The following is a 22,500-nucleotide window of genomic DNA, read 5'->3' as shown; positions in this document are numbered from 1 at the left end:
ACATTCATTTTCATTCGAGAGGGTTGTAGCTTTCATATGAGTGACTTCTGAAGCCAAGTGATTAATTGAAAGTCAGGTTATTAGCTGTTATTCCAAACAGATGGGTAGGCGACAAGTCTTTTGGAGGCGAGTGTATATATATTACATTCCCGGTTTCATTAATGTTACAGTCACACCGCAGGATATTTGACATATAAACCTTTACATAAATGTTAACAAAAAGGTTCCTTCTCATCTAAGACTAATATGAAACATAATGTACAACATCTTCTTTCATAGACATTTGTTTTTTTTAAGGAAAAATAACAGTTTTGTAGGATTTTAACCAATGTTACGAAAAAACAAGGCGTCACGTCTCCCACCCGTGTGCGCATGAGCGCGCGTGTTTGTGTCAGAGAGAAATATTTAAAGAGCAATAGTGACAGGAAGAAAGAGAGAGAAGGAGAGAGAGTACATGATAATTCACACTCATAGTACAGTGCCCTCCATAATTATTGGCACCCCTGGTTGAGATGTGTTAAAAGCCTTAAAATAAATTCAGTGTTTATTGCAGAGGAATACTGTCACACTGAAAATTGTAGGAAAATGTAGCCTTCAACTCAAATGAATTGTAAGAAAATAAAAAAATCCCTGACTAAAAAATAATTATTTTTCATTAAATCACCTGTTCCACAATTATTGGCACCCTTAACAATTCCCAGGAAATAAATATAATTGAAGCATTTCTGTCATTTCTACAGTAGTTTACAAAGTTTACCAGAGTATGTAGGAACATTTAATTAGTAATTCATCACTTCCTGTTTCCCTGGGGTATAAATATGACGTGACACCGAGGCCATTTCTCTTATCCACTCTTAAACATGGGAAAGACAAAGGAACACAGCATACAAGTGAGGCAGATGTGCGTCGACCTTCACAGGTCAGGCAGAGGCTACAAGAAGATTGCCACTCAACTGCAGCTGCCCATATCCACTGTGAGAGGAGTAATTAAGAAGTTCAAAACAACTGGAACAGTGGTAAACAAGCCTGGACGAGGACCCAAGTTTATTTTGCCACCACGCACAGTGAGGAGGATGGTAAGAGAAATCAAAAGATCTCCAAAGCTCACTGTTACAGAATTACAACAAATGGTAGCATCCTGGGGTCACAAAGTCTCCAAATCAACCATCAGGCGCTGTCTACACGCCAACAAGCTGTTTGGGAGGCATGCACGGAGAAAACCTTTCCTCACTCACAATCATAAACGCAAGCGTCTGGAGTTCGCCAAGCAGTATTGGGGCTTCAACTGGGACCGTGTGCTTTGGTCAGATGAGACCAAGATTGAGCTTTTTGGCAACAAACACTCTAAGTGGGTCTGGCGTACCATGAAAGATGCGCATGCTGAAACGCACCTCATACCCACTGTGAAGTATGGGGGTGGGTCAGTGATGCTGTGGGGCTGTTTCGCTTCCAAAGGCCCTGGGAACCTTGTTAGGGTGCATGGCATCATGAATGCTTTGAAATACCAGGACATTTTAAATCAAAATCTGTTGCCCTCTGCCCGAAAGCTGAAGCTGGGTCGTCACTGGGTCTTTCAGCAAGACAATGACCCTAAACATATGGCCAAATCTACACAGAAATGGTTCACCAGACACAAAATCAAGCTCCTCCCATGGCCATCTCAGTCCCCTGACCTCAACCCCATTGAGAACCTGTGGGGTGAGCTGAAGAGGAGAGTACAGAGGAGAGGACCCAGGTCTCTGATGATTTAGAGAGATTCTGCAAAGAGGAATGGCTGAAGATCCCTCTTTCTGTCTTTTCCCATCTTGTTAAACATTATACGAGAAGATTAGGTGCTGTTTTGTTGGCAAAAGGGGGTTGTACAAAATATTAACACCAGGGGTGCTAATAATTGTGACACACATTATTTGATGTCAAATAATTATTTCTTTATGTGGGATTTTTTCCCCACTGAATAAATGCACTTGTATTGAAGGTTGGATTTTTCTCTTTTTTCCATTAAGGTCCCATATTATTTAGAAAAAAATAAAATAATTGGAAGCTAAAAAACACATCTCAACCAGGGGTGCCAATAATAATGGAGGGCACTGTATGTGTCAAACACATAGACTGTAAGTCAGTATGTGGTCTTGTGATACTCACTGTAGTTTCTCCAGTTTACAGTTGGGATCCTCCAGAAGAGAAGAAAGATGCTTCACTCCTGAATCTCCTGCTTTATTCCCACTCAGCTGCAGCTCTCTCATGTGTGAGGGGTTTGATCTCAGTGCTGATGCAAGAGCTCTGAAGCCTTCCTCTCCAAAACTACAGCTAGACAAGCTGTAGAGAGAAAATAACACCATCATCTTTTTTGTCCCCTTTAGACAATAGTATGGTGGCCATGATGACATTGGCACGAACAGGAGCATTGCTGTATTGAAATGTCAACGGTGTGTGTGTGTGCATGTGTGTGTGTGTGTGTGCATGTGTGTGTGTGTGTGTGTGTGTGTGTGTGTGTGTGTGTGTGTGTGTGTGTGTGTGTGTGTGTGTGTGTGTGTGTGTGTGAGTGTGTGTGTGTGTGAGAGAGAGAGAGAGAGAGAGAGAGAGAGAGACAGAGACAGAGACAGAGAGACGTTCTCTATAAAAACACAGACAGTAACTCAGTATGTGGTGTTGTGATACTCACTCTAGTTTCTCCAGTTTGCAGTTGGGATCCTCAAGAAGAGAAGAAAGATGCTTCACTCCTGAATCTCCTGCTTTATTCTCACTCAGCTGCAGCTCTCTCATGTGTGAGGGGTTTGATCTCAGTGCTGATGCAAGAGCTCTGAAGCCTTCCTCTCTAATACTGCAATAAGACAAGCTGTAGAGAGAAAATAACACCATCATCTTCTTTTATTGATTTTAGACAGAATACCATTAACATGACATTGAAATGAACATTTTCTGCTCTGATGTGTGTGTGTGTGTGTGTGTGTGTGTGTGTGTGTGTGTGTGTGTGTGTGTGTGTGTGTGTGTGTGTGTGTGTGTGTGTGTGTGTGTGTGTGTGTGTGTGTGTGTGTGTGTGTGCGTGTGTGTGTGTGCGCGTGCACGCGCGTGTGTGTGTGTGACAGAGAGATAGAGTGTGTGAGCAAGAGAGAGAAATATTGAAAGAGCGATAGTGACAGCAAGAAAGAGAAAGAGAGAGAAGGAGAGAGTACATGATAATTCACACTCATAGTATGTGTCAAACACATAGACAGTAAGTTAGAATGTGGTCTTGTGATACTCACTGTAATTTTTCCAGTTTACAGTAGCGATTCTCCAGAAGAGAAGAAAGATGCTTCACTCCTGAATTTCCTGCTATATTCCCACTCAGCTGCAGCTCTCTCATGTGTGAGGGGTTTGATCTCAGTGCTGATGCAAGAGCTCTGAAGCCTTCATCTCTAAAGCGGCAGTTAGACAAGCTGTAGAGAGAAAATAACACCATCATATTTTTTGTCCCCTTTTTGCCACTTCCTCGTTCAGCAACAAGTGAATGTTCCAATCTGTGTAAAATAGAGGGGTGTCCGCCGTTTGGCGGACCAAACCATTTTCAACAGGGGTGTTTTTACTGGTGGGATTCTTTGCAATGTATATTATAATGTGAAAATAAGAACATGGTTTTACTTGTCTATGTGTTTTGTTTGCATTTCTTTGGTTTGTTATTTTGGGCTTTTGTTAGTTATTTAGTTGATTTGATTTATTTTGTGAAAGGCCCTAGTAAATCAAGTACACCTATACAGGTGAAAAAACAGGCATACATATTTAAACCCATAATAATCTTGGGGTCATCCCCAACATTTTTCAAATTTACAGTCAAGCTCTATGCTATTGTACCACTGTCAAGCCACAGTCCTTTGAATTTTTAATGCCTTATGTATACCTTTTTAGGTGGCTATAATGAAAAACTTGAAAAACTAGTTGCTCAGTGTGCTTTGTACATGACAGTTATTCATGTTATGGTGTGATGAAAAGGTGATGGGATAGGATTTTTTTTTTAAAATGATACAGTACTGATTTTTGTCATTTTTAACACTTTTTAACAATATCGGCATCGGCGTATCGGGTATCGGAAATCGGGAATCGGCCAAGGGTGAAAAAATATTGGTATCGCATCGGCCAAAAAACCTGTATCGGTCGACCCCTAGTGTGTGTGTGTGTGAGAGAGAGACGCTCTCTATAAAAACACAGACAGTAACTCAGTATGTGGTCTTATGATACTCACTCTAGTTTCTCCAGTTTACAGTTGGGATCCTCCAGAAGAGAAGAAAGATGCTTCACTCCTGAATCTCCTGCTCTATTCCAACTCAGCTGCAGCTCTCTCATGTGTGAGGGGTTTGATCTCAGTGCTGATGCAAGAGCTCTGAAGCCTTCCTCTCCAAAACTACAGTTAGACAAGCTGTATAGAGAAAATAACACACCATCTTCTTTCATTCATTTTAGACAAAATACCATTAACATGACATTGAAATTAACATTTTCAGCTCTGTGTGTGTGTGTGTGTGTGTGTGTGCGTGCGTGCGTGCGTGCGTGCGTGCGTGCGTGCGTGCGTGCGTGCGTGTGAGAGAGAGAGATAGAGTGTGTGTGTGAGAGAGAAATATTGAAAGAGCAACAATGACAGCAAGTGAGAGCAAGAAAGAGAAGGAGAGAGAGTACATGATAATTCACACTCAAAGTATGTGTCAAACACAGACAGTAAGTTAGTATGTGGTCTTATTATATTCACCCTAGTTTCTCCAGTTTACAGTTGGGATCCTCCAGAAGAGAAGAAAGATGCTTCACTCCTGAATCTCCTGCTTTATTCCTACTCAGCTGCAGCTCTCTCATGTGTGAGGGGTTTGATCTCAGTGCTGATGCAAGAGCTCTGAAGCCTTCCTCTCCAAAATTGCAGTAATGGAGACTGGAGAGAAAATGACACACAATCTTCTTTGATTCATTTTAGACAAAATACCATTACCATGACATTGAAATGAACATTTTCTGCTCTGATGTGTGTGTGTGTGTGTGTGTGTGTGTGTGTGTGTGTGTGTGTGTGTGTGTGTGTGTGTGTGTGTGTGTGTGTGTGTGTGTGTGTGTGTGTGTGTGTGTGTGTGTGTGTTTGTGTGTGTGTGTGTGTGTATGTGTGTGTGTGTATGAGAGAGAGAGAGAGACGTTCTCTATAAAAACACAGACAGTAACTCAGTATGTGGTCTTGTGATACTCACTCTAGTTTCTCCAGTTTACAGTTGGGATCCTCCAGAAGAGAAGAAAGATGCTTCACTCCTGAATCTCCTGCTTTATTCCCACTCAGCTGCAGCTCTCTCATGTGTGAGGGGTTTGATCTCAGTGCTGATGCAAGAGCTCTGAAGCCTTCCTCTCCAAAACTACAGCTAGACAAGCTGTAGAGAGAAAATAACACCATCATCTTTTTTGTGGCTTTTAGACAATAGTATGGTGGCCATGATGACATTGGCACGAACAGGAGCATTGCTGTATTGAAATGTCAACGGTGTGTGTGTGTGTGTGTGTGTGTGTGTGTGTGTGCGTGTGTGCGTGTGCGTGTGCGTGTGTGTGTGTGTGTGTAACCGCTCATCACAACATGCTTACTTGATCATCTCCAGAGTACAGATGGAGTTCTTCAGCCCATTACAAATTTCTCCAACTTCTATAGCTCCAATATTGTTGCTACTGAGGTCCAAACTCTTCAGTTTTGAGGATGGTTTGCGGAGGACACTTGCCAGTGCTACACAGCTTTCTTTAGTGAGATTACAGTCGTTGAGCCTTATGAGGAGAAATACCTCAGTAAGTATATGTCATGCTCAAAGTCACATTAGGGTGGCCATCGGTCCGTTTTTACGACCTGTTCACGACGTCTGTGTGTCCCTAGTCTTTTGCTTATGGCCTCGAGATGCGAGGCAACATCATCGATGCAAACTAGACCATGACAGTCGGTCGCGTTTCCGATATCTGCGGCCGCCATGTTACTCCAGATTTAACCCCAGACTTCGCACAGCGAATTAACGGTATTGCTGTCGCCTTGTATCGGGGAAATCTCTGTGCAATTAGTGTTAATTCCGGTCCATAGCCCTATATGAAGTGCATTAACAGACTTTATGAAAGTTAAATAAGGTAACTACATTATTATCTACTGTCTGTTTCCTATTTTTTCCTGCACTGGTGGCAACGCATCGTGCAACTGAGTTTGTCCGCTAAATGCCTTTACAACGAGGGCTCTCACAACTTTACAAACAGGGCAAAGAAACGTCTTTCTGCACGGGCGCTCTGGCTGTATTTCGAGCTTGTGTTGTTGTTATGGTTATCCAGCGTCTGCATGAAAAAAAAAAGGTTGACAGAAGCGGTTTGCCTCCCTTAAAACACCGCTGATAAACACACTACTGACCAACTTTGAGTAAAGTAAATCAAATAAATTGTTGGCTATTATAGGCCTACGAATGCATGACTACCCAAAATACATGACAAAAATAATTATGAAATAATACAGACAACAACGGAAGGATTTGTCTATCGTAGGCTAACCTCTGATACAACATCAAGTTAGTGGTAGCCGACTGATGACTCCTTTATCGGAGCGAGGTAATGAAATGCGAAAATACTTTCCAGAATAAATCTTGTTTTACAAGTTAAACTGTTGTTGGCAGCTAAGTTAGTCTGAGGTAAGATGGCAGCACTGTTCCCTGATTTCTGCCTACAGTTTAGAATTCCGACTGCACTGTTTTCTCCACGGAGGTGGGGAGTTGGCAGGGAGTTGGCAAGTCGAAGCAATGGGTACGGCACGAGGACGCTAGGTTAGAAAGTTAAGGGGCTGGGTTGTCCAGCCGAAGTCCGGACAGCTGGTCACCCTAAGTCACATAAATGCTTGCATGTAAATATTTTACCCCTATAGTGAAGATAAAAAAGAAAGCACATACACGCTGCAATCATACTTACAGAGCGGTTTGGGATTCCTCCAGTACAGGCAGCAGTCTTACCAGGCCTTCATCAGACTTGCCGTACTTCTTCAAGTCGAACACATCCAGCTTGTCCTCTGATGTCAGCAACGCAAACACTAGTGCTGACCACTGGCCTGGTGAAAGTTGGACTTCTGAGAGAGTCCCTGCACTCAGGAAGCTCTGTATCTCCTCCACTAACGAGTGGTCATTGAGTTCATTCAGACAGTGGAAGAGGTTGATCACCCTTTCTGATGAAGGAGCTTCTCTAATTCTTCCCTTAATGTATCTGATTGTTTCTTCATTGTCAGTCTGAATGTGTTGATTCTGCAGTAAGCCATGTAGTCGATTCTGGTTGGGGTACAGTGAGAGGCCAAGAAGGAAACGAAGGAAAAGGTCAAAGCGTCCATCTTCACACTGGAAAGCTTTGTCCACAGCACTCTTCTGCATAGCGGTCATTGATTCCTGCATCTTTGAAGGAAACATTCTTTCTAACCACAAATTACTTGCTTGTGGTTGCTCTATTGACACAATGTTTTTTCTTTCATTTTTCATCATTAGGAACACATATCGTCGGCTTGCTACCAAAACCGCCTAAGTCCGAATTTGGTCGAAATTAGATTTTTGCATAAACTTACTCCCCTACCACAGCTGCATCACCCTGCCTTTCTGCCAGGGCCATTGATCAATCACAACAGTCACCAGAGTCAAAAATCTGTATGTATAAAGTCACACACTGCCTATGAGAAAATGAATGACCAGGGACGTAGCTATAGGGAGGACAAGGAGGGCATTTGCCTGTAGGCCTAGGGCCCTCCTGCAGGTGACAGGGGTAGGGGCCCTATTTATTCATCCTGGGGCCCTGTGCACAATTGTTCTGCCAATGTTAATGACTTGGGTAACTTGACTTAACCATTTTTGATGCAAGAAGCAGTTTATTTACATCTGTTAAGAGTTATCTCTCTCTCTCTCTCTCTCTCTCTCTCTCTCTCTCTCTCTCTCTCTCTCTCTCTCTCTCTTCAAAGACAATGGCCATGTTTCAAAACTTCATCCTTACACATATGTCTGAGATAGACTTGTTACCACACAATGGTTGTAGCCTTACATTAAATTATGGTTGTAGCCTTAAAACAAATTGAGCAATTATCATTCATGTGTTTTAATTGATGTTTAAACAGGTTTATAGAAGACCATAAGTTATTAGAAACCATAGCTTACATCCTTTTACCACAATATGTTGGTTTTTTAAACTATCTAATGTTTAATGATGTAGACTTTGAACAGCATTATTACTATTATTGTGATGATTGAGATGATGTCTCTAGTGCAATACATCAATGTATACACAATAGGATGACCAGCTCCAATGTACAAAGAATCCAGTAGTGGTTCTATACCATATTCTGAATGCCACGGTCATGGTGTCGAAGTGGGCGGGGCACAGTTCTATGACCAGGTTACCTCGGTCATGGGCAAGGTTGGGAGGGTGGGGCAGTTCTATGAGCATGGAAAATAGCAGAAGTTAACCAAAGATGATAAACAAGGAGGAGACAGTTCGTGAGGAGGTACAAGGACCAAAGAAGTGCCCCACCCCTTCATCCTCCTCCATGACTGATGGGACCTCAACATGGAGATTGGATGCCAGTGCATGGCTTATTAGGTGTGGCACTGCAATCTAGAACTGTCCTGAAATGAGCAATGAATGTATTACCATTGTGCCAATTGCTCTCGAACAGCATCAAAAATGGTTTTATTTTGGATGAGAATGTAAATAATATTTTATTGAAAGCTAATACGACTGAAAGTGCTAGAAAGTAAAAGAAATCTGTGAAAGTCTGTTGGTAGACATGGGATTTACCAGCATGCTTGATTGTTACAAGGTCTACAAAAATATTTCAATCATTCACCATTTCCAGGATTAAAATTTGGAATAAAAATAAAAAAGAATAGTATAACTATCAAAATGATGTGCAGTGCATTGTTCTTGTTGTGCTGCATCAAATAATTTATTTTAAAGTGTTTTGTTTTCCTTAGGAGCCATTTCATGTTTGACTTGCAGCTTCACTCAAAATAAATAAAGAAAATAAATTAAAATCTGTTTGTAGTGGACCAATGACACAGACAGGATGACAGGATGATGCAGATGTGGTAGGGGAGTAAAGTTCTGCAAAAATCTCCTTTGCCCAAAATTATTAGGGGGGACTCACAATTGCTCTTTGCCCAGGGTCTCAGATTTCCTAGAACCGCCACTGATGTTTGGCGCCCCCTTTGGCGCCTAGTTTTTCCCTGTTTTCCGAAAACCCCAAAATCGGACTTAGGCGGTTTTGGTAGCAAGCCGACGATATAATGCTGCAAGATACTCCTGAATACTTAAATGCACAAAGCTGTACACTTTCCCCAGGATCACACCTGATACTTCTTGAAACATTTGGGTGAAGATGCCAGAGCGAACTGCTGCCTCCTCTACATCAATACCACATTCTTTCAGATGCTTTTCATAAAAGATCAGGTTTCCTTTTTCCAGTTGTTCATAGGCTAGTCTTCCAAGATCAAGGAGACTAGCCTGGTTCCACTGAGGATCCGCATCATACACGTCATCAAACTTTAGGCCCCGCTGTCTGTTTTGAAAGACAAGGAAGTATGTATACATCTCTGTCAGCGTCTTCGGAACCTTTTCACCTCTTGCGATGACCTGCTGAAGAACAGTAGCAGCAATCCAGCAAAACACTGGGATGTGGCACATGATGTAGAGGCTCCTAGATGATCTGAGGTGGGAGATTACTCTTTTGGCAACATTCTGATCACTGATCCTCTTCCTGAAGTACTCCTCCTTCTGTGGGTCACTAAAGCCTTGTACCTCTGTAACACGATCAACACACACTGGTGGAATTTGATTGGCTGCTGCTGGTCGAGAGGTGATCCACACTAAAGCAGTAGGAAACAGATGACCTGTGATCAGGTTTGTCAAGAGCATGTCCACTGAAGTCACCTCTGCGACATCAGTCAAACTATGACTTCTCTGGAAGTTAAGCTGAGGTTGACATTCATCCAGACCATCCAAGATGAACAACACTTTGCCCTTCTCTTGGCTCTGAAATGTTAACGGTTTAATTTCAGAGAAAAGGTGGTGGAGAAGTGCCATCATAGAGTACTGTTTTTCTCTAATGAGGTTGATCTCCCGAAATGGTATGGGAAATATGAAGTGAATGTCCTGGTTTTCCTTGCCCTCAGCCCAGTCCAGTATGTACTTCTGAACTGACACAGTTTTACCAATGCCAGCCACTCCCTTTGTTATGACTCTTCTGATCGGTTTATCTTGTCCTGGTAAGAGCTTGAAGATGTCACTGCATTTGATTGGTGTCTCTTGTCCAGCTGATAGTTTGGATTTCATCTCAATCTGTCTGATCTCATGTTCCTCATTCACTTTCCCACTTCCTCCCTCTGTGATGTAGACTTCTGTGTAGATCTTTTCAAGCAGAGCAGAACCTCCTTGCATTTGTATTCCTTCAAACACAGTCTGGTACCTGTTCTGAAGGCTCTTCTTCAACTCAATGCGACAAACTACATCCTTTTCATCTATGTCACAGACAAAATAAGAGATTCTTAAAAACACAACAAATGGCACGGATAATATTGTACAGTGGACACAGCAAATGACTATCTGGTACACTAAAATACTCAACATCACAAAAACAAGTGAGAATAACAAAACAACCCTTACTTTCCTGCAGTTTTTCAGCAAGCTCCTTCTGATCCATGCCCCTAAGGAAGTGCAGTGCCATCTTCAGAGCCCCTTCTCTGGCATCACTGTCATCCTCGTCATCTTTATGTTCAGATTTCTCTATGTAGTCTGGATTCAGAATCCTCTTATATCTCTTCAGCTCATTCCTCAGGTATGCAAAGATCTTATTTTCAAGCTCCTAGAGCACAAATATTTCAGGTTACTCTTCAGTGCAGTACAAGTGTTCTAATATAGTATTACAAATAAAGTAGAGGTTTCTGCAATTGTTTTGTGTGTTGTGAACTCCATGTGCATTTTACTTTGCAATCAATTGTGTCCCTATTCAGCATGATAGAAGTGATTGACATTCAAACCTGCAACATATGATCCAAATTGCACTGTGGAATCTGGGTTGACTGGGAACTGGCTGCATGTGATATGTTGTCCTCCATTTTGCTGCTGGAAAGAGGAAGATCACAGAAATTATGTTTTGTTGTTTTTAATATGATTAGAACTTCAGGGATGACTGGATTACCTATCCAGATTAGGTCTAACTTGAGGCACATGTTACGATAAGGAGAGGTCAGGGAGAGGTCAAGTGCACTTACACTATACATTACACGATCATAATGACACACCTGACTCAGCCCAAGTGAAGAACAGCATTGGCTTTAGGTTGCGGCCGCCTTTATAAGGGGTGGAGGTGCACAGGTTTGGGAGAATTGTCAAACCGGAAGCAGCGGCAGGATGAACGTGACTACTATGTGACTACATGGACTTTCAACATGCAGTTGTAATGCTCACACTACCATGCACTTGTCAGTACCTGAGGGTTTTTTTTCCCGAGATCCTGGTCATTGTAATGGGGGCAGGTGTTTGTTTATATTTGATTTATTCCCAAAAACATCCAAAAGGTTATGCAACATCAGCAGAAAACTAGCAAACAGCGATACCTTTTGGGAAAATATTTGGAGTAGGCCTATGTAAAGCTGCCCCCATTATAATAGCTCTGATCTCAGAAAGGGCTGAGCCAAAAAATGCAGCATCACTGGGTACTGACAAGTCAAGGGTGGTGTGAGCAATACACTCGCCTCCAAAAGAGTTGTCGCCTACCCATCTGTTTGGAATAACAGCTAATAACCTGACTTTCAATTAATCACTTGGCTTCAGAAGTCACTCATATGAAAGCTACAACCCTCTCGAATGAAAATGTATGTAAAAAAAATAAATTTCATGCACCAAAGAAAGATTGACCCTTTAATGAACACAGACAGGGCAGATTTTCACAAGACAAAAGTTTTGTCGCCTATCGAACATAATGTGAAAATGAGCAGATAAGTCACTTCAAAACACTTCAAATACGCAGATCGGGTGTCATACTTAATCACTGAATCACTCTCACCTCTCCAGAAAATCAACTTTGGCCTTAGGTGTATGTTTAGGGTCATTGTAATCATGGAAAGCAACACAATGAAAATCAATGGAGTTCAATGAGAGATGGTGACATATTTGCTATTCGTAGAGCAATACATTTTTAACTTCATGATGTAATCAATGATAAAAGCCCTCATACACCAGCAGCATGCATGCAGCTCCACATAAGAGTTGTATCCCTCCCATGTTTGACTTTAGGCACCATGTATTTATTCCAAATTCTTCACCTTTAACACCAAAGAAGTCTCTCCCACTGTCCTGTCTCAAAAAAGCCAGCCAAGAGTATGTCAGGCCTAATTCTGACAAAAATGAAGGCTAATGGGACTCATACTCTGAAGTCAAGATCCCAAGATCAACCATTTTAGAACTGATAGCATCAAAACTATATGGTGTTGGAGATGAAGAATATGAAAAAAGAGAAATGGTGCATAAAGTGAAACATGGTATAGATACAGCTCTTATGAGGAGCTGCATGCATGCTGCAGGTGTTTGAGGGCTTTTATCATTGATTAAATCATGAAGTTAAACATGTATTGCTCTACGAATAGCAAATATGTTAGCATCTCTCATTGAACTCCATTGATTTTCATTGTGTTGCTTTCCATGATTACAATGACCCTAAACATACACCTAAGGCCAAAGTTGATTTTCTGGTGAGGTGAGAGTTATTCAGTGATTAAGTATGACACCCAATCTGCGTATTTGAAGTGTTTTGAAGTGACTTATCTGCTCATTTTCACATTATGTTCGATAGGCGACAAAACTTTTGTCTTGTGAAAATCTGCCCTGTCTGTGTTCAATAAAGGGTGAATCTTTCGTTGGTGCATGAAATTTATTTTTGTACATGCATATTCATTCGGGAGGGTTGTAGCTTTCATATGAGTGACTTCTGAAGCCAAGTGATTAATTGAAAGTCAGGTTATTAGCTGTTATTCCAAACAGATGGATAAGCGACAACTCTTTTGGAGGCGAGTGTACAACAGCATATTGAAATTGCCAGGAGTGCTCTTTTAAGAAGAAGACAAGTGGACCAGATGGGCGAGAAAACACCCAATCTGGCAACACTGCCACTGGAGGCTGACTCTTCGAATGGGTAAAGCATCACTTCACTTTTGATATTCATATAAAAACATAGAATGCCATTATAAAATATGTAATGATACATATAAAATGCATATACATTTCACACAAAAAAATAACACATTACTTGAAAAAGCCATACATAATTTGTTCTTAATTTATACTAGTTTTACTTAATACTTTGTATGAGAAATATAGCCCGGCGAGCCAGACCCGTACAGCAAAAAGCTGTACAAGGGTATGGATGAGCTCGGAGAGAGTGTGGGCGGGGTAACCTTACTGTGTTTAACATTGAAGTCAATGGCAGTGGCATTGTATGAGGGTTATGAAAGCCCAGACATCATTGATGCTTAGCTGTCAGCTGTTTTTTGTTCTTTGATCTGGTGACCCACACTTCCCTCTTCATTATAATCCATAGATTTCCATACCAAGTTTTTCTATTTTTGTTACAATCTAATTCTAATTCGCCAGACAGAACATTCCATTGACTTTCAATGGGGTTTCATTTCTGGCAAATTAGAATTAGATTTGTAACAAAAATAGAAAAACTTGGTATGGAAATCTATGGAGTATAATGAAGAGGGAAGTGTGGGTCACCAGATCAAAGAACAAAAAACAGCTGACAGCTAAGCATCAATGATATCTGGGCTTTCATAACCTTCATGCAATGCCACTGCCATTGACTTCAATGTTAAACACAGTCAGGTCAGCAGTCTAACCCATGACTGCGGTTTTGAGTAATGAACAAGGCTGAGACTTTTTAAAGCCTCAGGAAGCTTTTACCAGTGTTTAAAGTTAATTTGTTAATTCAGATGATTAGGTTAATAGCTTATTTAGACAACCTTTTCATGATATGCTAATTTTGTGAGATAGGAATTTTGGGTTTTCATGAGCTGTATACCAAAATCATCAATATTAAAACAAAACAAGACCTGAAATATTTCAGTTGGTGTGCAATGAACATAAAACATATGAAAGTTTATTTTTTTATCATTACATTATGGGGAAAAATGAACTTTAACACAATATGCTAATAATTTGAGAAGGACCTGCTAGTTATCAATTCTTAGTCAACAGTTAAGCAAATCTTTCAAAAATCAGTTGTGAACTTACCTTGATGTCTCTTTTGGGTCTCCATGCTGGAATGTGATGTGACGATTCTGAGACTTGTTACTCTTCATAGACAGACAGGTGGAGGCAGGTGATGGAGGTCTCTTCTGATGTACTTGTCTATTGCACAAATATAAAAGCCAAGTTTTACAACAGAAATGTTCATACATGATTAGTCACAAAACTAATGTGAAGAGGTGAGAGTGATTCAGTGATTAAGAATGACACCCAATCTGCGTATTTCAAGTGTTATCTGCTCATTTTCACATTATGTTCGATAGGCGACAAAACTTTTGTCTTGTGAAAATCTGCCCTGTGTGTGCTCATTAAAGGGTCAATCTTTCTTTGGTGCATACCAGTTATCAATTCTAGGTCAACAGTTGAGCAAACCTTTCACAAGTCTGTTGTGAACTTACCTTGATGTCTCTATAGGGTCTCCATGCGGGAATGTGATGATACGATCCAGAGACTTGTCACTCTTCATAGACAGACAGGTGCAGGCAGGTGATGGAGGTCTCTCCTGATGTGCTTGTCTGTTGCACAAATATAAAAGCCAAGTTTTACTACAGAAATGTTCATACATGATTAGTCACAAAACTAATGTGAAGAGGTGAGAGTGATTCAGTGATTAAGTATGACACCCGATCTGCGTATTTGAAGTGTTTTGAAGTGACTTATCTGCTCATTTTCACATTATGTTCGATAGGCGACAAAACATTTGTCTTGTGAAAATCTGCTGTGTCTGTGTTCATTAAAGGGTCAATCTTTCTTTAGTGCATGACATTTATTTTTGTTCATACAACTTCATTCGGGAAGGTTGTAGCTATCATATGAGTGACTTCTGAAGAGAAATGATTAATTGAAAGTCAGGTTATTAGCTGTTGTTCCAAACAGATGGATAGGCGACAAAACTTTTGGAGATGGCTGTAGTGAATTCAGGTAAATTGGGCCACTTTTTTGCATGTAAACGAATGGCCCAAAGGGGCCCAGTTTACCCGAATTCACCCAAGAACAATATTTTGAAAGATTTCATAATTTCTAATTGTGCAAACCCTTATCTGTCACTGAGCCACATACCTCTGCTCCTCTGTCTGCTTGTTCCATGTGTTTCTCCATTGCTCAATTTTCCTCATTGGTTATCTCGTCACCGGATAACCATCTAGAGGCTGCATTACAGAAATACCAAAACACAAAACATTTCCCTCATTCTGTACTGTATAGCCTACATGGACAATTTTACAAGAAATTGGATTACAGTAGCATTTTCATGTAGCCTACAGTATTTGCTTTAAAGGGACACTGTGTGAGTGAATCAGAATTCATGCTACCCATTCACTAATGTTACCTTTTTAATGAATATTTACCACCACCATGAAATTCTAAGTATTTATTATGACTGGAAAAATTGCACTTTTCATACATGAGAAGGGGGATCTTCTCCATGGTCCGCCATTTACAATTTCCAGAAATAGCCATTTTTAGCTGCAAAAATGACTGTACTTGGGCCATACTAGAAAATATTAGTTTATTACTTAGTAAACTATCATGAAAAGGTCAAATTTGGCAATAGGTGACACAATGAGCAGCATAGTTGCAGTACCTTTTTTGACCATTTCCTGCACAGTGTCCCTTTAACACTAAAAGAACTACATCTAATATAGAGACCATATCTACAGTCTTACGCTCACTTATCCAGATATACATTTTTGTACCAATTTTGCACAATTTTTTTAAAAATTGTGTGTTGCTCGTTTAAATGTTGTTTATACATAAACATGGTTCGGGAGGAAGCCCACAAGTGATTGACAACCATCATTACTTGTTCCCGCCTTCACAGATATTTAAACTCCTTCTTTCCCTTTCACCTGTCTTGCGCGAAGGCTTTCAGTATTGTCCCACCACCTCCCCCTACCCCTCCTATTCACTAGAGCACCCAGCCACACCCTTCTATAGTGGTAGAAGCGGATCTCATCACGCTTGATCTCCGCTTTAAACATAAACATCCCAGGACCGACGCCAGCCAGCATGCCACTCAAGCATAGTGTAGCCTACACCAAGCACTCAAGGGCAAACTAGTAAAGCAACACATACACTCCAGCTGTCTACACATGATTAGAAACAGAAGACACGTAATGCAAAAGCGGCAATATCATGCCATTATTGTGAAGACACATTGGTTCAAAACAAAACACATTAGGGAACAACAACACACAGACACAGACATGAAAATACCTACTGTCAAAATGAAACACTATTCTCACAGTTACAAAAATAGTAGAGTAGAGTAGCCTACTTACAATAATCTCAAGGGAAATTAAGGTGTCTGACAGCTTACATAGATACAAGACATACACAAAGACTACTACCTAATGCACATAATTGCACATTGCAGTAAACATATAGCGAAAAAAAGACATCTTGATTGTTTGCATTCCAAAACTTACAATCAAACAAATCCTAATCATAAATTATTCACATGACACATTGAAGAACTTGAAAGTTAATGGGGGAAAAAACAGCAGAGAACAGTGACGTTGGACCAACTGAAAGAAAATAATAGTTAAGATCTTTTGGGTATTTTGACTTACCAGTATCATACGGTTCTGTCTACATTTCTCGCTATCCACCAAAGCCGTGATTGGTGATCGAAAATACAAATATTCTCTGGTTGCCCTATTTGTTGTTCTTAAATTTTGCTAAACTGTTGATAAATAACGAGCCCTAATCATGTTAATACTTTAAATCAGGAAAGTCCAACTGCAAGAGTAAGATGTCGTCTCGACAAAGTCACAAAATGTCTTTGCAGCTGAAGCTTTGTACTTTGTATTTTTGCTCTGTGACTTAGGGTGGAGGGATGATGGGGGGAGCTATAGGGGGGGGGCAAGCAGGGCATTTGCACCTGGGCTCAGGGCCCTCCCATATTAGTGGTCGGGGCCTTATTGTAACCTTTACAGGCTGTATGGGGGGGCCCTGACAGTGTTTTGCCCTGGGGCCATGTGTGCAATTGTTCCGCCACTGCTGTGACGCACTATTGCACTCGGCCTGTCGCAGGCTTACTCAGACAAGTACATGTAAATAGAGGCATTTACCTGCAGCCACCTTTGTGTGTGTGTGTGTGTGTGTGTGTGTGTGTGTGTGTGTGTGTGTGTGTGTGTGTACGGGCCTACATGCATGCGTGGTGGGGATGGCAGGAAGGTGTGGATATGATATGTAATATATGCAATGCAAGTCTGACTACGTCTCACTTTCAAAATTTGGTTACTTGAGGTGCATGAATATGGCTTGATATTGGCCTACTGCTTGTGTAATAATAGTGTAATATTTCTGTGTGTGTGTGTGTGTGTGTGTGTGTGTGTGTGTGTGTGTGTGTGTGTGTGTGTGTGTGTGTGTGTGTGTGTGTGTGTGTGTGTGTGTGTGTGTGTGTGTGTGTGTGTGTGTGTGTGTGTGTGTGTGGTGGGGATGGCAGGAAGGTGTGGATATGTAATGTATGCAAGTCTGACAGCGTGATCTCACTTTAAACATGGGTTACTTGAGGTGTATGAATATGGCCTCATATTCTGCTTCAGTGTATATGTTTGTGAATATGGACTGATATACTGATTGCCTAGTCTAAATGAGCTCTTGTGCTCACAAATATTGACTCAAGGTGTGTGTGTGTGTGTGTGTGTGTGTGTGTGTGTGTGTGTGTGTGTGTGTGTGTGTGTGTGTGTGTGTGTGTGTGTGTGTGTGTGTGTGTGTGTGTGTGTGTGTGTGTGTGTGTGTGTGTGTGTGTGTGTGTGTGTGTGCGTGCGTGCGTGCGTGCATGCATGCGTGTGTGTGTGGCCAGCCTGGACTGTGCTGCTCTCAGACAGGTACCACTGTGTTCCACTAAAATGCAGTATATGAACACAACAGTGGTGTGGTCTACTTTTTTATGGTGGGTATACCGTATATTTGAGAATTTTGAAAGTGGGTATACTGTATATATTTGTGCTATTCAAAACAATGAATCAGTCAATTTTAAGTGGGTATACTGAAATCCCTCAAATTTAGAAGTGGGTATACCCACGTTCTATGTAGACTACACCACTGGGACACAAGACACAGGTAGGCTACAAGTGTTGCACTAAAATGCAGTTTATGGACACAAGACACAGGTAGGCTACAAGTGTTGCACTAAAATGCAGTTTATGGACACAAGACACACAAACACAAACAGAGCCTCTGGTATTGCCTTGGGTCCTTGTTAAGCAAAGGGCAGTCATGGGTACTGTAAGTAGTTAGGGTGTCAGACTTGTCGCCCAAAGGTTGCCGGTTCGACTCCCGACCCGCCATTTTGGTTGGCGGAGTAATTAACCAGTGCTCCATGACTGAGGTACCCTGAGCATGGTACCTTCCCACCGCACTGCTCCTTTGGAGTGCCATTGGGGGCTGCCCCCTTGCATGGGTGAAGCATAAATGCAATGTCGTTGTGTGCAGTGTTCACTTGTGTGCTGTGGAGTGCTGTGTCACAATGACAATGGGAGTTGGAGTTTTCCAGTTGGGCTTTCACTTTTTTCACTTCACATCATTATGACTTGGGAAAACCAGCAGCATGTAGATGTTTTTAATTATATAATTTAGCATGTATAGAAATTACAATCTAGCATGTGCAAACAGCAACTGCACATTTGAAGACACCCAAGGGACCTTGCCTTGAAGGGGTCCATCACATCATTCTCCATCAGTGTGTTGTACCATCCACCACACACCAGCCAGAAAGGGAGAGTGAGGGAACTGAACCCTCATAACAAATAAGTGCACGTCAAACCGAAAACATCTCACCACTGCACATGTATTATGTTTATTATAAAATCATGAAAATCGATATACAACAAACACAAATGTGGAAATGTACAAGTTATTTACAATGCAAAAAACAGTGAGATGATGCAAGTATGGTACAAACAAATACAATGCAGACACATGCGTACTGTCACATGAAGTTGAAAAGCAGGAGTATATGTTATGTACAGGGGAAAGGTGCTATTAAAAAAACACCAAACCCCATGAAACCACATCCATAGTCTTGAACCTGACAGCCAGGACCAGTTCCATGACCAGATTAGTGATAACATTCATCCAAACTGTAATCAGTGACGTGTGTCACATGTTTAATGACTTTCATTCTCAGTGTGGAGAGGAATTTCAGAGCACTACATGGAAATGTAACCACTGCATTCATCCCCACTGTAATCAATGACACATATCTTTTGTCTTCATATGTTTATGTGACTCAGTAGTGGAGGGTATTTCAGAGCACTGTATACAGTACTGCATTAGTCAAGTCAAGTCCAGTCAGCTTTTATTGTCACTTTCTTCATATGCACAAGTCATACAAGTACAAGGAAAATGAAATTACGTTTCTCTCTCTATACTATGCCAACACATAGACATACACAGGACTGATACTTTACAGCAGGGCTATTCAAATGGCGGCCTGGGGCCAGATGCGGCCCTTGGACGGCAATGGCAAAACTAGACTGCCTGTGCAGTCGCCTTCGACTGCTTAAGGTATATCCCCGAAACGCTTCCAGTCCCCAATCATTCCTACCACTCCCGTCCACCTTTTCATAAATGATAAATGATATGATAAATACAAAATATTAAGGAAATATATTTAATATCTATACATATATCAAAATACGTGCATAGGCTTAAAACCAAATGACTATTGTGAAAATGAAGCAAAAAATGGGGCAAATGGTAACACTGTTTTAATGGTTCACTATTACAGTGAATATACCACATTAGGTACAGTGTAATAATATTTAGTAGCATGTAATACCAGTGTAACACCATGTACCAATTTTGTACTACATCATGTATTTTTGTGTAAGTGGTATTACATGATATTGCATATTGTTACACTGGTATTACACTAGTATTACATGGTATTAAATATTGTACACTGGTTATTACACTGTACCTGGTATTGCATATTGTTACACTGGTATTACACTAGTATTACATGGCATTAAATATTGTTACACTGTACCTAATATGGTAGATTCACTGAAATGGTGAACTGTTAAAATAAGGTAGTACCGGGCAAATCAATCCACCCAGTCAGAAGTTATGGGCCAAATAAAAATTCCGCCATTTTGAAACTGTTGACCTCCAAACTCAAATCAGTTCATGAACCTACCCTAGAGCATTAACACACCAAATCTGGGACAAATCCATCCGACTGGTCAGAAGTTATGAGCCAAACAAAAATTCGGCCATCTTGAATTCAGCCATCTTGAAAGTGTTGGCCTCCAAACTCGAATTAGTTCATGAACCTACCCTAGAGCATTAACAAACCAAATCTGGGAGAAATCCATCCACCCAGTCAGAAGTTGTGGGCCAAACAAAAATTCGAAAAAATTTCAAAAAATCTTGAATTCAGCCATCTTGAAAGTGTTGACCTCCAAACTCGAATCAGTTCATGAACCTGCCCTAGAGCATTCACCCAAAAAATCTGGGACAAATCCAAACATCCGTTCAAAAGTTATCGCGTTAACATGAAAGACCTTACGCGGCGGCGGCGGCGGACGCGGCGGCGGACGCGGCGGCGGACGCGGCGGCGGACGCGGCGGCGGACGCGGCGCACGCAAAACCATTACATCCCCGACGCTCCGCGTTTCGGGGATATAATAATAGTCATGCCTCATAGCCTACTTCATCCATCAATAGGCCTAAACAAATTCTGAAAATAAGTTCTAAAAATAAACATTTACTAATCTTCCATAGGCATAGCTATTACCATTTTACTGGGGAATTGCTGCTGCAACAAGGCAGGTGCTTGGTATTTCACACCTAACAATGCCAACAATTAACAGCTATCAAGAGCAGGGCTTTGAACCGTTATTTTTTTCCAAACGGTTCGTTCCGAACAGAAACAGAATTATTTCGTTTCCGGTTATGTGTTCCACCAATAAATTGACGTTCCTGAACCGGTTAGAACAAAAAAATATTGTTCCCGGAACGGTTAATTTCGTTCCTGTCAGCTGATTATTCCCCATAGGCCTAACTGACGTTAATTAACCGAGAAAGACGAAAGTGCAAATGAGTCAGCCTACATTCCAAACTGTTTATTCACGTGGATGAAAAGAATATCCTTCAGAATTATGTCATTCAGGGACGACCTAAGCGGAGAATAAACCTCAATGATGAAAATGCACACTCCACGCTGACTTGGGTCACGGGGAGAGCTAAGACGGACATTGTGAGTTTGTGCATATTTCAAGCGCCCATGGATGCCCAATAACGAAGAACATTCTCGGTGCGCTTTAAACACGCTTCTCTGCCATGTCTAACATTGATGCAATGGAGAATCTGCCCTTTTGTATGACAGTGGTTTCTCTTATTTAAGATGTGGAGTGGAGACTTTGTAAGTGTGTGTGTTCTCTCTCTCTCTTCAGTCAGAGAATGTCTGATGTCACACAGGACATGAACCTCAGCCATCATGGTAACATGCGCAGGAAAATAATTAGTTTGAGGAAAGGTATTAACCGGTATTAACCGTTACCATAATTTTTAAATAAGTGTTCCCGTTCCAGAACATAAAAAATAATAAAGTTTCCGATTTCGTTTCTTATCCCTGTAAAATACCAAAAGTTCCTGGTTTTTGTTTTCGTTCCTTGAACCGGTTCAATGCCCTGATCAAGAGTTGTAAGCTTCTCTGTATAAAACACTGGACAGAATTTCGTCAGTCCTACTAACAGAAAAACGGCAATTCACACATTCTACAGAACAATTAAGGCTCAAAATAACTCACTGAAAATTCCTAACGAAGTCACTGGAATTATTTACAAGGGTCTACATTATTCTCAACACTACCAAAACGGACATTTGGACATTAATCACGGACAAAGAGTAGGCCTACTCACAACGTTTGAATGATGCACACAAATGGCTGAAATCAGGCAAAAAATAAAGTGTATATTCCTGTTGAAACGAAGCCCAACCCCATGACACTAACTGGAAGAAGCACTCGCTCATTGAACTGCCCCCCATTGAGGACTGTGCGCGAAATTGGCACATGGTCACCCACGATTTCGTGAATAAATTGCAGTTATTGGTCATGTGGCACAGATGGACTGAATAGCCTACAGTAGGCAAATTTAATTGCAATATTATTGCAAGTAGTGCATCTGCGCTATTCTGTGCATATTCTGTAGCTCTGGATGCTAAACTTGACCTAAATTCCAAGGTATCCTTTTTATTTCTTTT

The 22,500-nt window shown here is 41.1% G+C and overlaps 1 protein-coding gene across 1 annotated transcript in view; it reads right to left on the bottom strand.

Annotated features, from left to right (window-relative positions):
- The window catches only part of LOC134466144 (uncharacterized), a 79,203-nt gene that overhangs the window by 50,291 nt on the left and 6,412 nt on the right, over nt 1-22,500 (bottom strand). Inside the window, exons 8-19 of the mRNA XM_063220038.1 lie at nt 14,682-14,798; nt 14,269-14,385; nt 11,016-11,097; nt 10,642-10,840; nt 9,261-10,496; nt 6,922-7,501; nt 5,581-5,754; nt 5,199-5,462; nt 4,721-4,894; nt 4,220-4,378; nt 3,246-3,419; nt 2,663-2,821 (exon numbers count right to left, since the gene is read on the bottom strand). Of these exons, the coding sequence (XP_063076108.1) occupies nt 2,663-2,821; nt 3,246-3,419; nt 4,220-4,378; nt 4,721-4,894; nt 5,199-5,462; nt 5,581-5,754; nt 6,922-7,501; nt 9,261-10,496; nt 10,642-10,840; nt 11,016-11,097; nt 14,269-14,385; nt 14,682-14,798 (3,435 nt within the window). The remainder of the gene's footprint in view (nt 1-2,662; nt 2,822-3,245; nt 3,420-4,219; nt 4,379-4,720; nt 4,895-5,198; nt 5,463-5,580; nt 5,755-6,921; nt 7,502-9,260; nt 10,497-10,641; nt 10,841-11,015; nt 11,098-14,268; nt 14,386-14,681; nt 14,799-22,500) is intronic.

The sequence above is a fragment of the Engraulis encrasicolus genome, chromosome 16 (genome assembly GCF_034702125.1).
Source record: "Engraulis encrasicolus isolate BLACKSEA-1 chromosome 16, IST_EnEncr_1.0, whole genome shotgun sequence".
Classification (NCBI taxonomy): Eukaryota; Metazoa; Chordata; class Actinopteri; order Clupeiformes; family Engraulidae; genus Engraulis; species Engraulis encrasicolus.
The sequence above is the reverse complement of the archived record's forward strand: the minus strand, read 5'-3'. Positions and strand labels throughout refer to the sequence as shown.